This window comes from Conger conger, chromosome 1, assembly GCF_963514075.1.
Source record: "Conger conger chromosome 1, fConCon1.1, whole genome shotgun sequence".
In the NCBI taxonomy this organism is placed as follows: Eukaryota; Metazoa; Chordata; class Actinopteri; order Anguilliformes; family Congridae; genus Conger; species Conger conger.
Window position 1 is genome coordinate 1,834,959 of NC_083760.1, and position 15,918 is coordinate 1,850,876.

The window sequence follows — 15,918 nt, forward strand, 5'->3', positions numbered from 1 at the left end:
TTCAAATCAGAAAGCCGGTAAGAAATTTCTTTGCAAATAAATACGAAAGTTAAACTCAAGTATAGCTATTAATGTTTTTTACTGGATCTGTTTCATCAGACGATTCTCACCTGTGATATCTTATTTGTGCATTTTTCCCTGCACACACCACATATACTATGGTTCATAATGTATAAAACAAAAATCCACAGGCAATTTATTATAGGAATATTAGTTCTAATATTAGTCCTTAATAGTCAACTAATATAATGAACAAGAACAAGGGACAATTGATACCTGATCCTTCATTTTTGGCAAAACATAATAACATAGCAGCATTTTTTACTCATCTGTCCATAGAACATAATCCAAAAAGGCCTGGGGATCATCCAGGCGCTCTGTTTGCGAATGTGAACTGAGCATTTAGGTTTCTTTCGGTCTTTTGCTTCTCTCCCATGAAGACCATTTTGCTCAGTCTATTTCTAATTGTGGAGTCAAGAACACTGGCCTTAGCTGAGGATACAGAGGCCTGCAGGTCTTTGGATGTTCTTCTGGGATCATGTGTGACTTCCTGGATGAGTCATCGCTGGGTCCATTTGTCTGGCCAGCCACTCGCCACAGATAATGACTCTCACCAGGAAGTTCACTGGACCAAGACGTTCAACATACAGCACACCAACCAGGACAAACAGGGAATGTTTGCCTCTGGAACATTCTGAAGAATTGACATGCCCCCATCTTGTGATCAGTTCATATGGCATCACATGGCATCACTATCTGGTGATCTCCCTTTATTCAAGGTGTGAATCCAACTGTATACTTCCTCCAATGAAACCGGATCACCTAGCTTTGCAGCAGCAGTGAGAGGCCAGAGAAGCATTTGCTGAAATGATGCATAAGGCAGTACATCACAGATGACCTTGCCGATGACCATTGTGGAATGTGAACAGAGAATGTGGAATGAGGGTAAAGCTAGAAAAATATATGGTGCAGAATCTTCAGAGAAGGACTTGAAAATGAAAATGGACTATTTATATATTTATTAATTTCCTGAAAAGATAGTCTTGCAGTTCTCTAACTCTCTTCAAAAAGCACAGCACTGTTATTTTACTAAATGTGTGCGTATGCCCAGGCTTTTTTCAAATGTTTTATTGGCTCTAGCCAATTGATTTAATGATACAATTAAACACAATAATATCAGGAACATGGATCAAAAGAGACTGGAAGTTCTGATCACCCGGATGTGACTGCATAAGCCTCTGAAAAGTGGCAGGGGCATTACTCAACCCAAACGTCATTCTACAGAGCCCTGTGGGCTTTGTAAAAGTCACTGGGGTGCGATGGCACCAGCCAGTATCCGCTGGTGAGGTTGAGGGTGGAAAAGAACCTGCCCTTCGAGAGCAGAGTGCAAGACTCTTCTATCGCGGGGCCAGGGGAAGGCATATTTGGAGGTTACACTGTTGAGTTTACGATAATCTATGCAAGACCTTAAAGTGTCATCTTTATTGGGCACTGAGACTATGGGTGACGCCCAAGAGCTGGTGGTCTTGCGGATCACTCCTGCCTCCAACATGCCTTGGATCAATGTACACACCTCCTGGTAGAGATTTGGTTGGGTTTGTCAGTGGTGCCTGCCCTGTGGAAATTGGGTGAAACACAGCATCGGCCTGTACACAGTTATGGGCAGACATGGAGAACACCTCTTCTTGGTTTAAAGGTACAATAGGATTTCCGGTGGCGCTGCACAAATACACTGTGAGAGAGACAGTTTGCGACTCTGACGTTGAACTATTGTGTGTATTCCTGAGACCCCGCTATCTCCCAAGGGAACTCGGGAATATATTATTATGCGCAATATACGTGCCCCCCAGCGGGAAGGCTGCAAGAGCCGCGACCAGAATAGCAGACTGTGTCCATCAGCAACTGCAGAAGACTCCTGAAGCTGCCACTTTCATACTCGGGGACTTTAATCACTGCAAACTAGAACTGTCCCTCCCTGGCTATGAACAATATGTGAAGTGTGACACACGCGACAACAAAGTCTTAGACAAATGTTATGGCAACATAAAAAGTGCCTACTGTGCCAAATCAAAGCCCCCTTTATCTAACTCTGACCACAACACCGTCTTCCTAATCCCAACCTACAGGACGCTGTTTAAAAGCAGTAAACCTCAGACAAAGACGGTAACTGTATGGTTGGATGATAGTATGGAGAAATTAAGGGGAATCTTCCTATGTACAAATTGGGACGTTTTTCATGATCAGGGAATTGATGTAGCCACTGATACAATAACAGACTATATCCAATTCTGTGCGGACTGCGTGACTGCTAATAAGATAATTACAGTGTACCCCAATAACAAGCCGTATGTAACGAAAGAAATAAGAGACTATATTAACAGGAAGAAAATAGCTTTTAGGAATAAGGACAAAGCAGGAGTGAAAACAATACAGAAGGAACTCAACCAACTACTACGGGAGGCAAAGAGGAAGCACAAGGAAATAATAGAGCATAGCTTTACTTCCATGGACTCTAAAAAGCTATGGAACTCTATGAAGGTCATAACAAATATGAAGACGAACAAGAAGCACATCATCACTACTGATGACTTGTAAAAAGCTAATGAACTGAACAAATTTTATCTTAGGTTTGAAACTCAGGACTTTTCTTTGGAGTGTAATAATGTGCTGGAGACCATTTCCACTTCTGACCAGAGTCTTGGGGTGTGAGTTGACCCCTTTAAGATCCAGTCATTATTTAAACGATTATGCATAAAGAAATCCTCAGGCCCAGACGGCATCTCTGCCTTTCTTCTGAAAACCTGTGCAGAAGAACTCACTCCAGCATGGTGTCCCATCTTCCAGAGGTCAGTGGACTCACATATTGTCCCTGCACTCTGGAAGAGATCTATAATTGTTCCAGTCCCAAAGAAACCTTGCCCAACTGAAAATAATGACTATAGACCTGTGGCTTTAACTAGTATTGTTATGAAATGCTTTGAAAGGTACATGGTATCTGTGTTGAAGGAGGAGGTGAAAGATCAACTAGACCCATTCCAGTTTGCCTATCGGCAGGGGTGGGGCACAGACGATGCCATTAACAGCATCACCCACTTTGTTATTAAACACTTAGAAGACCCCAAGTCATATTCACATTTACTATTTGTTGACTTCAGCTCCGCCTTTAACACGATGCAGACACATCTACTGGTCACGAAACTGAAACATATGAGTGTTAACCCCTTTGTAATTAAATGGTTTTTTTTCTTTCTTAACCAATCGAATTCAGCAAGTCAGAGTCAACAACACCCTTTCGGGAGCTAAATCGATGAGTACAGGTGCCCCTCAGGGCTGTGTCAGTTCACCGGTTCTTTTCACATTATACACAAATGACTGCAGGAACAGCTGCCCCAGGAATCTTATTTTTAAATTCTCAGACGATACTGCTATCCTTAGCCTGCTGCACAAGGACACACGTCCCACAGCTTACTTTGATGAGATAGAGAAGTTTGTGCATTGGTGTGACACTAATCACCTCATCCTTAATGTGAGGAAGACTCAGGAGATGATCTTAGACCCCAAGCTAGTGGGGGAGCATAGTTCTATAGTGATTCATGATGAACCAATTACTCAGGTCTGCTCATACAAGTATCTGGGTGTTCATTTAGACAACACATTCAGCTGGAATACACATTTGGAGAGTCGGTGCTCACGTCTCCAGCAGAGACTCTACTTTCTTCGTAGACTTAGAGTACATGGCGTAGACAACAGGATTATGTTTATTTTTTATCAAGCTGTGCTAGAGAGCATGGTCAGGTATGGGATGTCAGCATGGTATGGCAACCTGACAGTAAAATTAAAATCTAAGCTGATGCGTCTAGTACAGACTGCCATGAAGGTCATGGGGAGGAAGGAACAGCAGTCCCTCCAGTCCATCTAGGAACAGTCTGTCTCTAGTCAGACGCAGAGAATACTGTCTGACCCATCCCATGTCCTCCATAGTGAATATGAGCTCTTGCCCTCAGGCAGACGGTATAAGGTACCTAGATGGAAGCTTAACCGGTTTAGATATTTGTTTGTGCCTACTTCCATCAGATTTTTAAATACTGTATAGTTTGTCAGATTGTGTCATGTGTGTTTGTTAGATAGTGTCATGTGTATTCAAGAGATGGTGCAATATATGGGATGGTGCAATATAAGGATTGGTGCAATATATGGGATGGTGCAATATATTGCAATATAAGGGATGGTGCAATATATGGGATGGTGCAATATAAGGGATGGTATGTGTACTTTTTGTAATGTGTTGTCTGTTATCTTCTTTGTAGAGCCATTGATAAGCTGTATGTAGCCATGAGTCCAAGACAAATTTCCCTAAGGGGCTTTAGTAAAGTGTATCGTATCGTACCTCTTTGTGCTCGCATAGAAAAGCATTTACCTGCTGTGTCTGTTCTGGGGTATGGTCTGCTCCACTCAGGCCTGCTGGGATGTAGACATCACTTGGGGTTTCAGGTCGCACAACCTGTTGCAGCTGGACATTATTTTCATGTGTTGTTGCAGAATACAATAAAATATGAGCACCTGGATATCACAAAGTGTCATTATTCAAGTGTGCAGGCAACCTTTTGATGCCGTTTCAGGTATACTGGCAATGTACCCAGAGTGTTCAGCCTCTCTGGCACCCTACCACCATCAGTGTTGACCACAGCCCTGGCCACTAGTCAGGAACAGTCTTGCTTGGCTTGATCAGACAATGGCTCCACCAGGTCCAGGTACAAGTGTCCTCCAGCACCCCCCCAAACCCTTCCCATGAATACTACTTCCTGCTTAGGTGGGGCAATGATATTGTACAGTGCACACACATACCCCACTTCACCATCTGATTGGGTAAACCTGGAGGCAGGCAGATAGCCAGCGCTTCTCTGCACGCTTGCTGGCCCACTGGGTTGGCGTGGAGGGCTAGTCCGGTCTTTAACGTGTCATCCTCCAGCTGCCTCGGATAATATTCTCTCCCAAGAGGCCTGGTGTCTGTAGGAGACAATGATCTTTCACAATAATAATGCCACATTTTGGAAGTAGAGTGGTGCCAGTGCCCAGATTTACCTCCATACAGCCAACGAGGAGCCTGTTGGCCATCAGCTGCCTTTAGCCTTTAGCCTTGGAGGCCGGCTCCCTGCTCACCAAATAATTGACGGAATGTGCTTTGCTTGAGCATGGAGACTTGTGAGCCTGTGTGAAGGATAAAGGGACTATCTTCTCCTGACATCATTACCTTGACAACTGGCCAGTCTCCACTGAGGCCTCTCTGCACACATGGTAAAAGGTTGGCGTTTATGTAGCACCTTTATCCAAAGCACTGTACAACTGATGATCCTCATTCACACACACACACTCACACAACAACAGCGATTGGCTGCCATGCAAGGCACCAACCAGCTCATCAGGAGCATTTTAGTGTTAGGTGACTTCCTCAGGGACACTTCGACACACCTAGGGTGGGATGGAACCAGTAACCCTCCGACTGGCAGCCAACAGATCTTAGCCAATGTCGCCTGTCGCCCTCATCTGTGGCCTCTGGCAGAGGGGATTAGTAGTTTAAAGGCGGCTGAGAAGAAGGCTGATTTCTCCGTCGTGGGCAAAAGCGCTGAATGTGTCCAGAGGTTTGACACTGGTTATGAAATTGGCCTTCCTTGCTCAACTGACTGGAAATCGGTCACTGAGGGAGGGGGACGGGTGCTCTGACTAGGCCCCTGATAAACACATCAGCACAAACTTCCTTGGAAATCTGGACGAAATGAAGATGTTGCCTCATTGTTCATGCATTTTTTTTGCATTGATGGATCATCATACACCCCACTTGCACAAATATTTGTCCTCAGTTTCAGATCTGTAGGGAGTGCACTCCCATTCTGGGGTATTTAAGAGGCTTCATTCTGGGTACGTCTGCACTGGAGACCAAATAACTACCAACGATCTACCTGTGAACCTGCTGCCTTACTGACAGGTGAGTTTACAGAATAGATCTACCTGCAGATCCACCTGAAAAGCTCTCTATTAGCAATCTGACCAAAATTAATGATGAAGCTTTTGAAAGCTTTCAACCATTTAATTGAACATTAGCTGTGCTCAGTTTCACTGTTTATTTCTCTGAGAAAATGTAGCCATGACGCAATGTTGTATCCTATGTTTATAAATTGCTTAACCCTAAATGGGGTAACCCGTGATCTTCACATTGAATTCATCTCTTTGTAAAAAAATATTTTATATGTTCAAGAGTTATGTTCCTTCAAGGGTCTCATCATTGGTGGTTCATGCTGGCTATCTGGTTACCTAAGCTAAGTTAGCTAGCACACATTACCTTCATAATGCTTTGCATTGGAAGAAAAATCTGTTGCGTCAAATTAACTAAATCAAATAAATTAAATTGAGAATGCACCATGTAGAGCCACATGTCAACTCAATATTTGTTTGAAGATTTGACTTGTGAAATGTACATTTTCCCCAGAATACTTCCAAAATGTACTTGGTCTCTGCTCAATAATCTCTCCCCTCTTTTCCAGGATGAAGGTGATAATCTTACTTGTTCAGATCGTGGCACTTTCAGCCGTCAAGTCATGCTCAGTTCCTCCAGGATTTACAGAAGGTACACTTCACCCCATGCACATGCACTGCCATGGAAATCACCTGTGCATGAAAGTGTACAGGTGTTTCGCTGAAAAAGTCTTCATCAATCTTTATCCATATCTATTTGGATCAGTTGTCTGAAATTAATGTTCCAAGTGAGATAAAAAAATTGGTGTTTGGAAGTGTTGACCAAAGGCAAATGTTTTTACCACTTGAATATAATTACAATTCAATTCAGATACTATTGCCACTGACATGATTTAACTGAAGTAATATCAGACCTTGTGGAATTTAACTTCATGTTATTGGTTCACTAAACGTTTAAGCATGAAAGCCAGCTTCACATATCAGACTCATATTATGCCTGACAAACCTTTCCCTCCAACTCATAAACCCAATGAGCCAAAGTGATCTGATGGCCAGTGACTTACAGCCTCTGCCGTGGAGAATTTGGCTGAACACCCAAAGGCATGATGGGTAATTTCACAGTACTGCTGCAGTTGCACAGGACACAGTTAGTCCAGGGTGCTAATAAAGTAACAGCATTTTACAGCCATGTTGGCTCAATTGTGTTCATTTCCCCCTGCAGAGAACGTGGCTTTACGCGGCAAGGCCACTCAATCAGGGCTTCTACCAGGCCCTGTGGCAGCGTTCAGCCTGGCAGCCAATGCCATTGATGGAAACCAAGAACCTGATTTCTACCATGCGTCCTGTTCCCACACCTCATTCAGCCCCAACTCCTGGTGGAGGGTGGACCTGCTGAAGTCCTACTTAATCACCTCCGTCACCATCACCAACAGAGGAGACTGCTGTGGAGACAGGATCAGTGGAGCTCAGATCCTCATCGGCGACTCCCTGGAGAACAACGGCATCAATAATGCACGGTCAGTAGCCATCTTTACACGCAGAGCCTCATATTCAAAAACACTTTTTTGAAATGCCTGGTCATAATGTCTCTCACCTCTGCAATGCCCTCTTTCTATTTGGGGCAGAGCAGATAAGTGTGTCCTTCAGAGAGAGAGAGAGTGCTGCCAACAGCACAGAATACAGACCTGCCCACACTTTAACTCTGCAGTACAGAACAGAGTACAGACCTGCCCACACTTTAACTCTGCAGTACAGACCAGAGGACAGACCTGCCCACACTTTAACTCTGCAGTACAGACCAGAGTACAGACCAGCTCACACTGACAGATCATTTCCATTACCAGCCCATCCGCACAATAAGCTTCCCCCTCATCACACGCTAGCTACTGTAACCGAGGCAGCATCATGTTCATAGTTAGAACTCTTAATAATTAGACAATTATTATTCAAAATAAGCCACTTAGCAACTTTTTTCTGTTCCCTCTTGCAGGTGCAGCAAGATTGAATCTATGAGAGCAGGAGAGACTAAAACCTTTCCCTGTCCCGGGCTAATGCTGGGACGCTACGTGACGGTGCACCTTCCAGGAAAGAACTACCTTCATCTCTGTGAAGTGGAAGTGAACGCTTTGCTTCCTCCCGCTAACTTGTGTGGCTGATACCACATTTAAGGCTGGTCACTTTAGCCCGGTGTAGTCTGTAAGAAATTGGCTAAAGAAATCAATCTTGGGATCAAGTTTTATTTCCTGCTTTTCATGTACGCAACACCTGCTGGAGTTCTACTCCTGATCTTTCTTTAAGTCGATTTACTGTTTGATTTTCTTTGTAGCGCATCAAATAAAATCGAATGTAAAACATTGACTTGCATGTTGTGTGTGCGGATTAAACTCTTGGGTGCCCAGGGTTAAATCATCAGGAATTAGTGCTTGCACATTTTGAAACCGTTTTTCTTCACATGAAGAGAAATAAAGGGGAGATATAAATGTAGCTGATTAATCTTACAACACATTTATTAGAGGCACAGAGCTGTTTAGCCATATGAAAGACAAATCAAGATTACTAGGAGAGTGGCTAGTGTGCTCCTTTGAGATAAGGATCTCTCTCTGCTAACGTTCACGTAAGTTTGTGAACGCTAGCTAACGTTAACCAGCCGACTAATGTTACCCAGCTTTACGAACATTAACGTTACTTGTCAACACTGGTATTAATCAATCTGATCTGGCTAGATTATACCTTGAATGAAGTGATCAGAATGCACCCTTCTGATTGGTGAAGGCAGGAAATCCCTCCAGTTTATTTTGGCAAGCCATAAATTCCTCCTGGCTTAGTTTAAGCTCCTCGAATCCTCTAATGACAGGTTACAATAGTCATGGAGAACAAGCTTGACTCCCACACCTGCACCTTACAGTACAATAAACTGGGTAGCACCTGGCACTGAATATGAAGCCAGAAGTAACACCTACTAAATATCAGGCTTCAGAACAATCGAACCAGTAGCGAACTCTAAGTGTTTCCAATAGAAATATTGGCAGATGGGCAAGGACAGGCAAGGATCAGAAGGTGGCAAACAGGGAAGTAGAAGATAACACAGTATATAGTCAAAAGTCCTACACGAACCTCCACCTGTGAAGGATATAAGGTTGCTAAATGACTAATGTAATTATATCAAATTACAGGCTAAAAGTTGTGCAACCACTTACTACATTTAAGGGGCCCATTACGTTTTATCATGGTTGTTTGATACATTTTCCATTAAATTAATTAAGTAATATATATATTTTTAATGTGTCCTGTGTTTTTTCAGGTTCCCTTTGTCTAATATGACTTTTGGACTAAAGATGTAAAATATGCAATAATGGAGGACAACCTGGATGGGCGAAAACGACTTTTTCATAGCATTGCGCATCTATATAAATTATCGAATCCTTTTGACATTAATCTTTTGAAAGAGAAAAAAACAAAAAACATGTGGGTTTAGTATACTATTTTATGCAAGTATGGACATACTAATACCGTTTTGGCATTCTAAATTGTCAGCTAATTTCAGACGTAGCGCCAGAATAAATATTCAGGTAACGTTCAACTACACGCAGCAGGTTTAAACAGCAGATGGCGACATGCCATTTGAAACTTTACAAAGATATTTCCGGGCACGAGGCCCAGAGTATTTCCTGGTCCACAGAAAGAGTAACGGTTGCTGATTGAACAGGGTTGAAATAAGAAGTTCCTGTTATAAAACGTTTTGATTGAGAATGGAAGTAATTTCTAACCAATGAATTACGTAATATTTTATCTCCGCCGGTTACAAAGAGAGAATTTACTGTCATGGTTACTACCCACATGTGTCTGCAGAAATACTAACATTTACTTAAATATGGTTACGGCTTAACCTGACTGACGTTTTATCCATGGTTTTATACTGGCAAAACTCCCAGTCAGCATCTTAAAATACCTTTTGAATTCCAAATCACAAGAAAACATTTCACTATTTCACATTTAAAATGAGTTTGCAACACTATGAGTATTTCATTATACGGAGGGTGAGAGACATGGACGTTAAATAATAACTTGCTAATAATTTAATTCCACTGTAGTAGTTCATGGTATACATCAGTGTAAAGGATTGTTAGTCCCCTAATGTTTACTGATCTTTAAGAGGAGGATAATTTGTCACTGAATGAAAGTCCTGGATTATCGCGAACATGATGTAGCATAAATGTTTATTTAAAAAAAAACCACAGCTACTGCTTCTATGTTTACACCACTGGTGATTAATGATGGTTCAGCTAGTGACTTTGCAAGTGAGCATGTCTCTAATTTTGGTTTAAGAAGTTTAAAAGGAAGTGAACATTGACTGAGTATCTGAGCTGAGGGTGAGTGTGGAAGGTTCTGGTCTTTGTGAGTTTGTGACACCAGTCTGCGGGGTTGGTCTTAGACTCGCTCTCTCCCACACTGAAAGCACCATGCCTGGGGTCCTGTTCATGTGACGTCCTCCCCGGGTAGTATCCACGAACATGAACACAGGGAGATGTTTTCATAGGCAGAAAAGATGTAATATTCTTCCATCTCGCCGCAGATGACACCCAACTTTTCTCACTCATAATTATAGTATCCCAGCATGACGCTGCATTAGCTAATAATGATAATAATAATAACATATAAATATACATTCCATCCTTTTATCAAATTCAAACACAATTCATATCTTAGATGGCCGTAATTAATTGTAGTGTAGCCCCAGTTTACAAACAATGTAACACACTATAACCAGACGGTAGGTAATTTGTGTCTTGTAGAAAGCAGAGGTTGCCACATCATTGGCTGAGAGTGTATGAATCTGGCACTGATATGGTCATTCCATGACAGAAAGGCTCAACGACATGCTTTTATTTGTACATTGCAGTTTAATAAGGCTCAAGCAACTACCATAGTTAATAAAGGAGGTTGCTACTGAGATCAAGGTTCAAACATTTACATAGGTTTCAATTTTTTTTTTTTTGCCATAGATGCTTTAAATGCTACTCTAAAAAAACTATGTTGTTGGTTTCTGCTCTTGATGAGGGTAGACTGCAGCACCCTCTATACCTTTGTGTGAGCGTATTTCTACGATGATATTTCACTTTAGCTCGTGCCAAAGAACCTGCAAACTGGCCGACTATAACAGGACACAGAATGATGGTGTAATGTTTCCTGCCGTGGCCGGGGCTCTCCTGCTCCTGTGGCGTGTCCGGCGCGGACAGTTTAAAGTTTTCTCGGTTGTAAACATCAGGGTGCCGCCGGCACTCATCGACACGCAACTCCCCTTCTCAGACCCCCCTCCCCCTCCGCCTGCCTCTGCTCTTAACCAATGTGATGAACATGCTCCCCCTTCGCCTGCCTCTGCTCTTCACCAGTGTGATGAACATGGGAGAGGGGCCCTGTGAGTCAACACACACCCACCACAGAATGTCTCACGCAGAACGTCTGCCGCAGAACATCTGATGCAGAACGTCAGCATTCTGTCTTCCAGCTGCTCTCACTGCTCTCTGTCCCAAACACACACACACACACACACACACACACACACACACCATATACATGTACACACACACACACACACACACACACACCATATACATGTACACACACTCATCATATACATACACACACACACACACACACACTGCTCTCTGTCCCAAACACACACACACCATATACTTGTACACATGTACACACACACACCATATACATGTACACACACACACACACCATATACATGTACACACACACACACACCATATACATGTACACACACACACTCATGTTGTTTAGTTTATTTCTTGTTACGATTTATTTTCTCGTCATGTCTAGTTATGTTTCGTTACGATTATATTACCTTGTTATGTTGAATGGTTATCGTCTTAGTTTCGTTTTGTATTATGTTTTGATTTATGTTTATTGTTACGTTAACTGGTCGTTGTTTATGCATACACTTTTACATGTCTTTCCGCAAACCTTGCGTTCCGCCTTTTCTCTCTCGCTCCTTCTGTCATTCACTCCCTAATTGTTTCCATTTGTCTATTTACTAAAACGACTAATGCTAGATCAGGATTGGGTAGAAACTAACAAAACTAATCATGTGTTCATGTTACCTTACGTTTCTCGTGCATGTCATTTACTAATTTACTAATGCTAGGGCAGGATAGGTTTATTACTAACGATTACTAATCTCCTTGTTAAACTTGTCATCCATCGCACCTGTTTTCCATTTCCTTGCTACACTCTAACTAATTGTCTACACCTGTCTACACCCGCATTTATAGCCCAGTCGCACAACTGTTCTTCGCGAAATTGTCTGCCTCTAGTTTTATTACGCAACGCTTGAGCATTATTTTCTGATTGATTCACGTTAAGATCCAAGCCTGGTTTACCGACCATCGTTATTGATTTCTGTTTCGTTGACCATTGTTTGTTTTTGACCACGTCCTCGCCTACCGTCTTTGTACTTTTGCCTCGCTGATTGTTTTATGGTTTCGACTTCCGCATCGCCCTCGACTACGACTCTGCCTGCCGTCCGCCTGTACATCTGACAGGTCTCCTGCTACCAGACCTCCCTGCATGTTTACCGACTACGAGTTTGCCTCTTCCCTCGACACCGTGCTGTTTGTTTGTTTAATATTTGTTTGGCTGGATCTACGTGTATGGACATTGCTTGTTGTGACTACACTCCTGGGATTCGTCCCGAATAAAGCCCTGATGGGACTTTATCTAACCTTTGTTTCTGAGTCGTGCATTTTGGGTCCAATCCCCACGCACCCGTCTCAGTTTAGACTCACATCCCCGGGCGCTGGCTGTATTAAAGCCTGGGGCTTAAATTTGGGTCTGCTGTGTGGATGAACACCCAGAAGCCATGTTAACTTGCTGAGAGAATATTTTGCTGTTCCATAGAAACTACATTCCATTCCAAATATTGACTTTAATGTTGTATTTACATGAAACACAGGACAGTGTGTCTAATTAATGCCATATTAACATGTTATAAATTGCATATTATTCAAGGACATGTAAAATGGTAAGCGCCTTTATATAGCGCCTTTATCCAAAGCGCTGTACAATTGATGCTTCTCATTCACCCATTCATACACACACTCATACATCAACTACGATTGGCTGCCATGCAAGGCACCGACCAACTTGTCAGGAGCATTTGGGAGTTGGGTGTCTTGCTCAGGGACACTTCGACACCGCCTCGATCGAACTGGCAACCGCCAGATGACCATACACACACACCATATACCTCTTACCTCCTGAGCCAATGTCGTACAGGTAAACCACCTTTTTGATGAGCATGTGCATATGTGTGTGTGTGGTTGTGCATGTATGTGTGTGAGTGTATGGTTGTGTGCCTGTGTATCCAGAATCCACAGTGAACGTCCTGTAAGAGATTCTGATTTTCATTAAAAAGGGCTAAATCAGCAAATCAGCTATAATATAAATATATAATTATAATATAAAGTAATTTCCCACTACCAATCTCTTCACATTTCTTTCAAAATAAACTGTAATTTAGGAAACAGAGAATTCCTGAGCTTTAAATGTAAAACAACAGCGCCCTCTTCTGGTAACATGTGGAAGTACAGTCCTCCTGGGCGACAGAGCAGTGCTACTCAACCCCACGTCCTCCTGAGGTATTGAGTAGTGCTACTCAACCCCACGTCCTCCTGGGCGACAGAGCAGTGCTACTCAACCCCACGTCCTCCTGAGGTATAGAGCAGTGCTACTCAACCCCACGTCCTCCTGAGGTATAGAGCAGTGCTACTCAACCCCACGTCCTCCTGGGCGACAGAGCAGTGCTACTCAACCCCACGTCCTACAGTGTCTCTGAATGCAGGATTGAAGCTAATAAAAGTTATATTTAAATGTGCAGGTTACACACAAACACCACAGCAATGGGAATTGGTCAGAACTAGTGGGATGTGTGTTGGGGTGCTAAGGAGATGTGTGCGGAGTGTGTAGGAATGATTATCAGGCATTCGATGGATGTCACTGTTGTATAGGTAGCAAGGTAATCTAAGCTAAGATACTGAGATACAAGGGTACACATGCAAGCTAACGATGAAGTCAAATCAGACATAATTCAATGGGAGAAACCAAATTGCCTAATAGGCTTCTTTTGGGCTCATAAACTAAAATAAAAAATAAAAAAAGTTTAAAAACAAAAATGACATTTCTCATTACATTACACTGCATTGCATTGGCTTAAAGACACTATTATCCTGACTTACAGAAGTGAAGAACATCAGCGTAACTCGTACAATCAACCGTGGTCTAGAATAGTCATACACTTACTTGTGCAATGCCAAACTTCATCCATAAGACGTCAGTCCATCTGCTGGTCAGGAGTCATGACTATGACCTCCAAGTGCTCAGGTTTAAACTGTGCATCCATTTTAACAGAAAACTGCACAAAATTAGTTTTTATTTCTGTTGCATTTTCAAAAAATAACTGCACTTGCCTGCAGCACTACATTGCACTCATCCTAGATCATCTGTTGTTTAAAAAAGCGCCTTATTTTTGCATGACTTGGATGGAAGACCCGTGATTGTCCAACACAGTCAGAACAGATGCTCTTATTTTTAGAGATGAAAATTATAATGATGTTCCAGCAAGCGCCCCAAGTTCCACATCCCACAGGCCAGAGTCATTCCAAACCGCACCCTCGGTCAGGACTGATCTCAGGTCAGCGCTCAGCGGTGGGAACGGGACAGCGGCTGCTCCCTACACCCCCATCCACTGATCTGGAGTCAGCGCTGCAGAGCGACAGTGCGAAGAACGTCTGGACATGGGTTTGGAATGCAGCCCTCATCTCCCTCTGGAGCGTAAACAGAGTGGTGCTCCGGGGAAGGCCACTCCAGCTCCTGCCCGCTGTATTGTCCCCGGATGAGACCGGGCCGCTTATTCCCCCAAACCTGCTTGTGCAGGGCTGGATCGTCCATATCAGAGTGTAAAATTGGAATTCATAACTGGTCGGGCTGGGGCACATTTTCCAATAGCAGGATATGGCATGGCAATCAAAACATATCAGGAAAGGACTCTCCATCCACATTCTCCTTCACCCATGGTGAGGTCACAAACAGGCGATTTGAACGTTGCTAACTGAACATTCTAATGCTGCTGATGTAACAATCACTGCTGGTGACTGAAAGCAACGGAGCTCTAGAACACTGGAACCTTGGAATTGGAATTTTTTAAATTTAAACATTCCAAAGAGCCGACTCTTCCAAAGGATGGACAAAAAACAACAGCAAAGCAACAAGATTCCCTCATACCCTCTCAGTAACAGGTAGCCCACAGGAGCCCACATGCATGGGACAGTGGGGTAGACAGGCATCGAACATCAGAAGGTCAATGAGCACTTTGACAGGATTCCTTTTCTCACAACACAGTAGCAGTTTGTGCACACAGGCCACTAGCATCTGCTGCTAGACTGCCAGCTAATCTCCTCTCTGTGTAGGTTTGGGGGTGTTGGGGGTGTTGAGTGGGTGGTGGTTGGGGTTGGGGACTGAAACATTTCCTTTCTAACACTCAGCAATTATAATTACAATTACAACCACAACCACCCCCAGTCCCTATCCCCTCCATCTTCACTTACGTTTTGACGTGCGTTTGTTTTGGCCCGCTGTGTGACCACAGCACGAAGGGGTGGGGGGGTGGGATCTCTGTGCCTGTGTGCTCAGGTGTACCGGGGGGTTGGGTTTCGGGTTGGGGGGGGGGGGGGGGGGGGTGCACGCCCCCCTCCCAGTCCTCCGCTTGAACGCATAGGTGGGAAAAAAGGCACAAAAATGAAAGGTGTGGAATGAGCAGGAGAGGGATGATCTCTGAACAGGAGGAGAGCAGTCAGTAAGAGCAGTCAGTAAGAGCGGTCAGTAAGAGCGGTCAGTAAGAGCGGTCAGTAAGAGCAGTCAGTAAGA

General features: G+C 43.4%; 2 protein-coding genes across 2 annotated transcripts in view; one reads left to right on the forward strand and one right to left on the reverse strand.

Moving 5' to 3' along the window:
- Window positions 1–15,918, reverse strand: part of LOC133123848 (fucolectin-1-like) — a 31,207-nt gene that overhangs the window by 5,847 nt on the left and 9,442 nt on the right. The gene's annotated exons all lie outside the window — the stretch shown is intronic.
- On the forward strand, window positions 5,785–8,328 carry LOC133123813 (fucolectin-1-like). The gene is made up of 4 exons (XM_061234399.1): window positions 5,785–5,983; window positions 6,540–6,622; window positions 7,193–7,487; window positions 7,961–8,328. Exons 2-4 carry the CDS (start codon window positions 6,541–6,543, stop codon window positions 8,124–8,126), a joined length of 543 nt encoding a protein of 180 aa, XP_061090383.1. The 5' UTR covers window positions 5,785–5,983; window position 6,540; the 3' UTR covers window positions 8,127–8,328.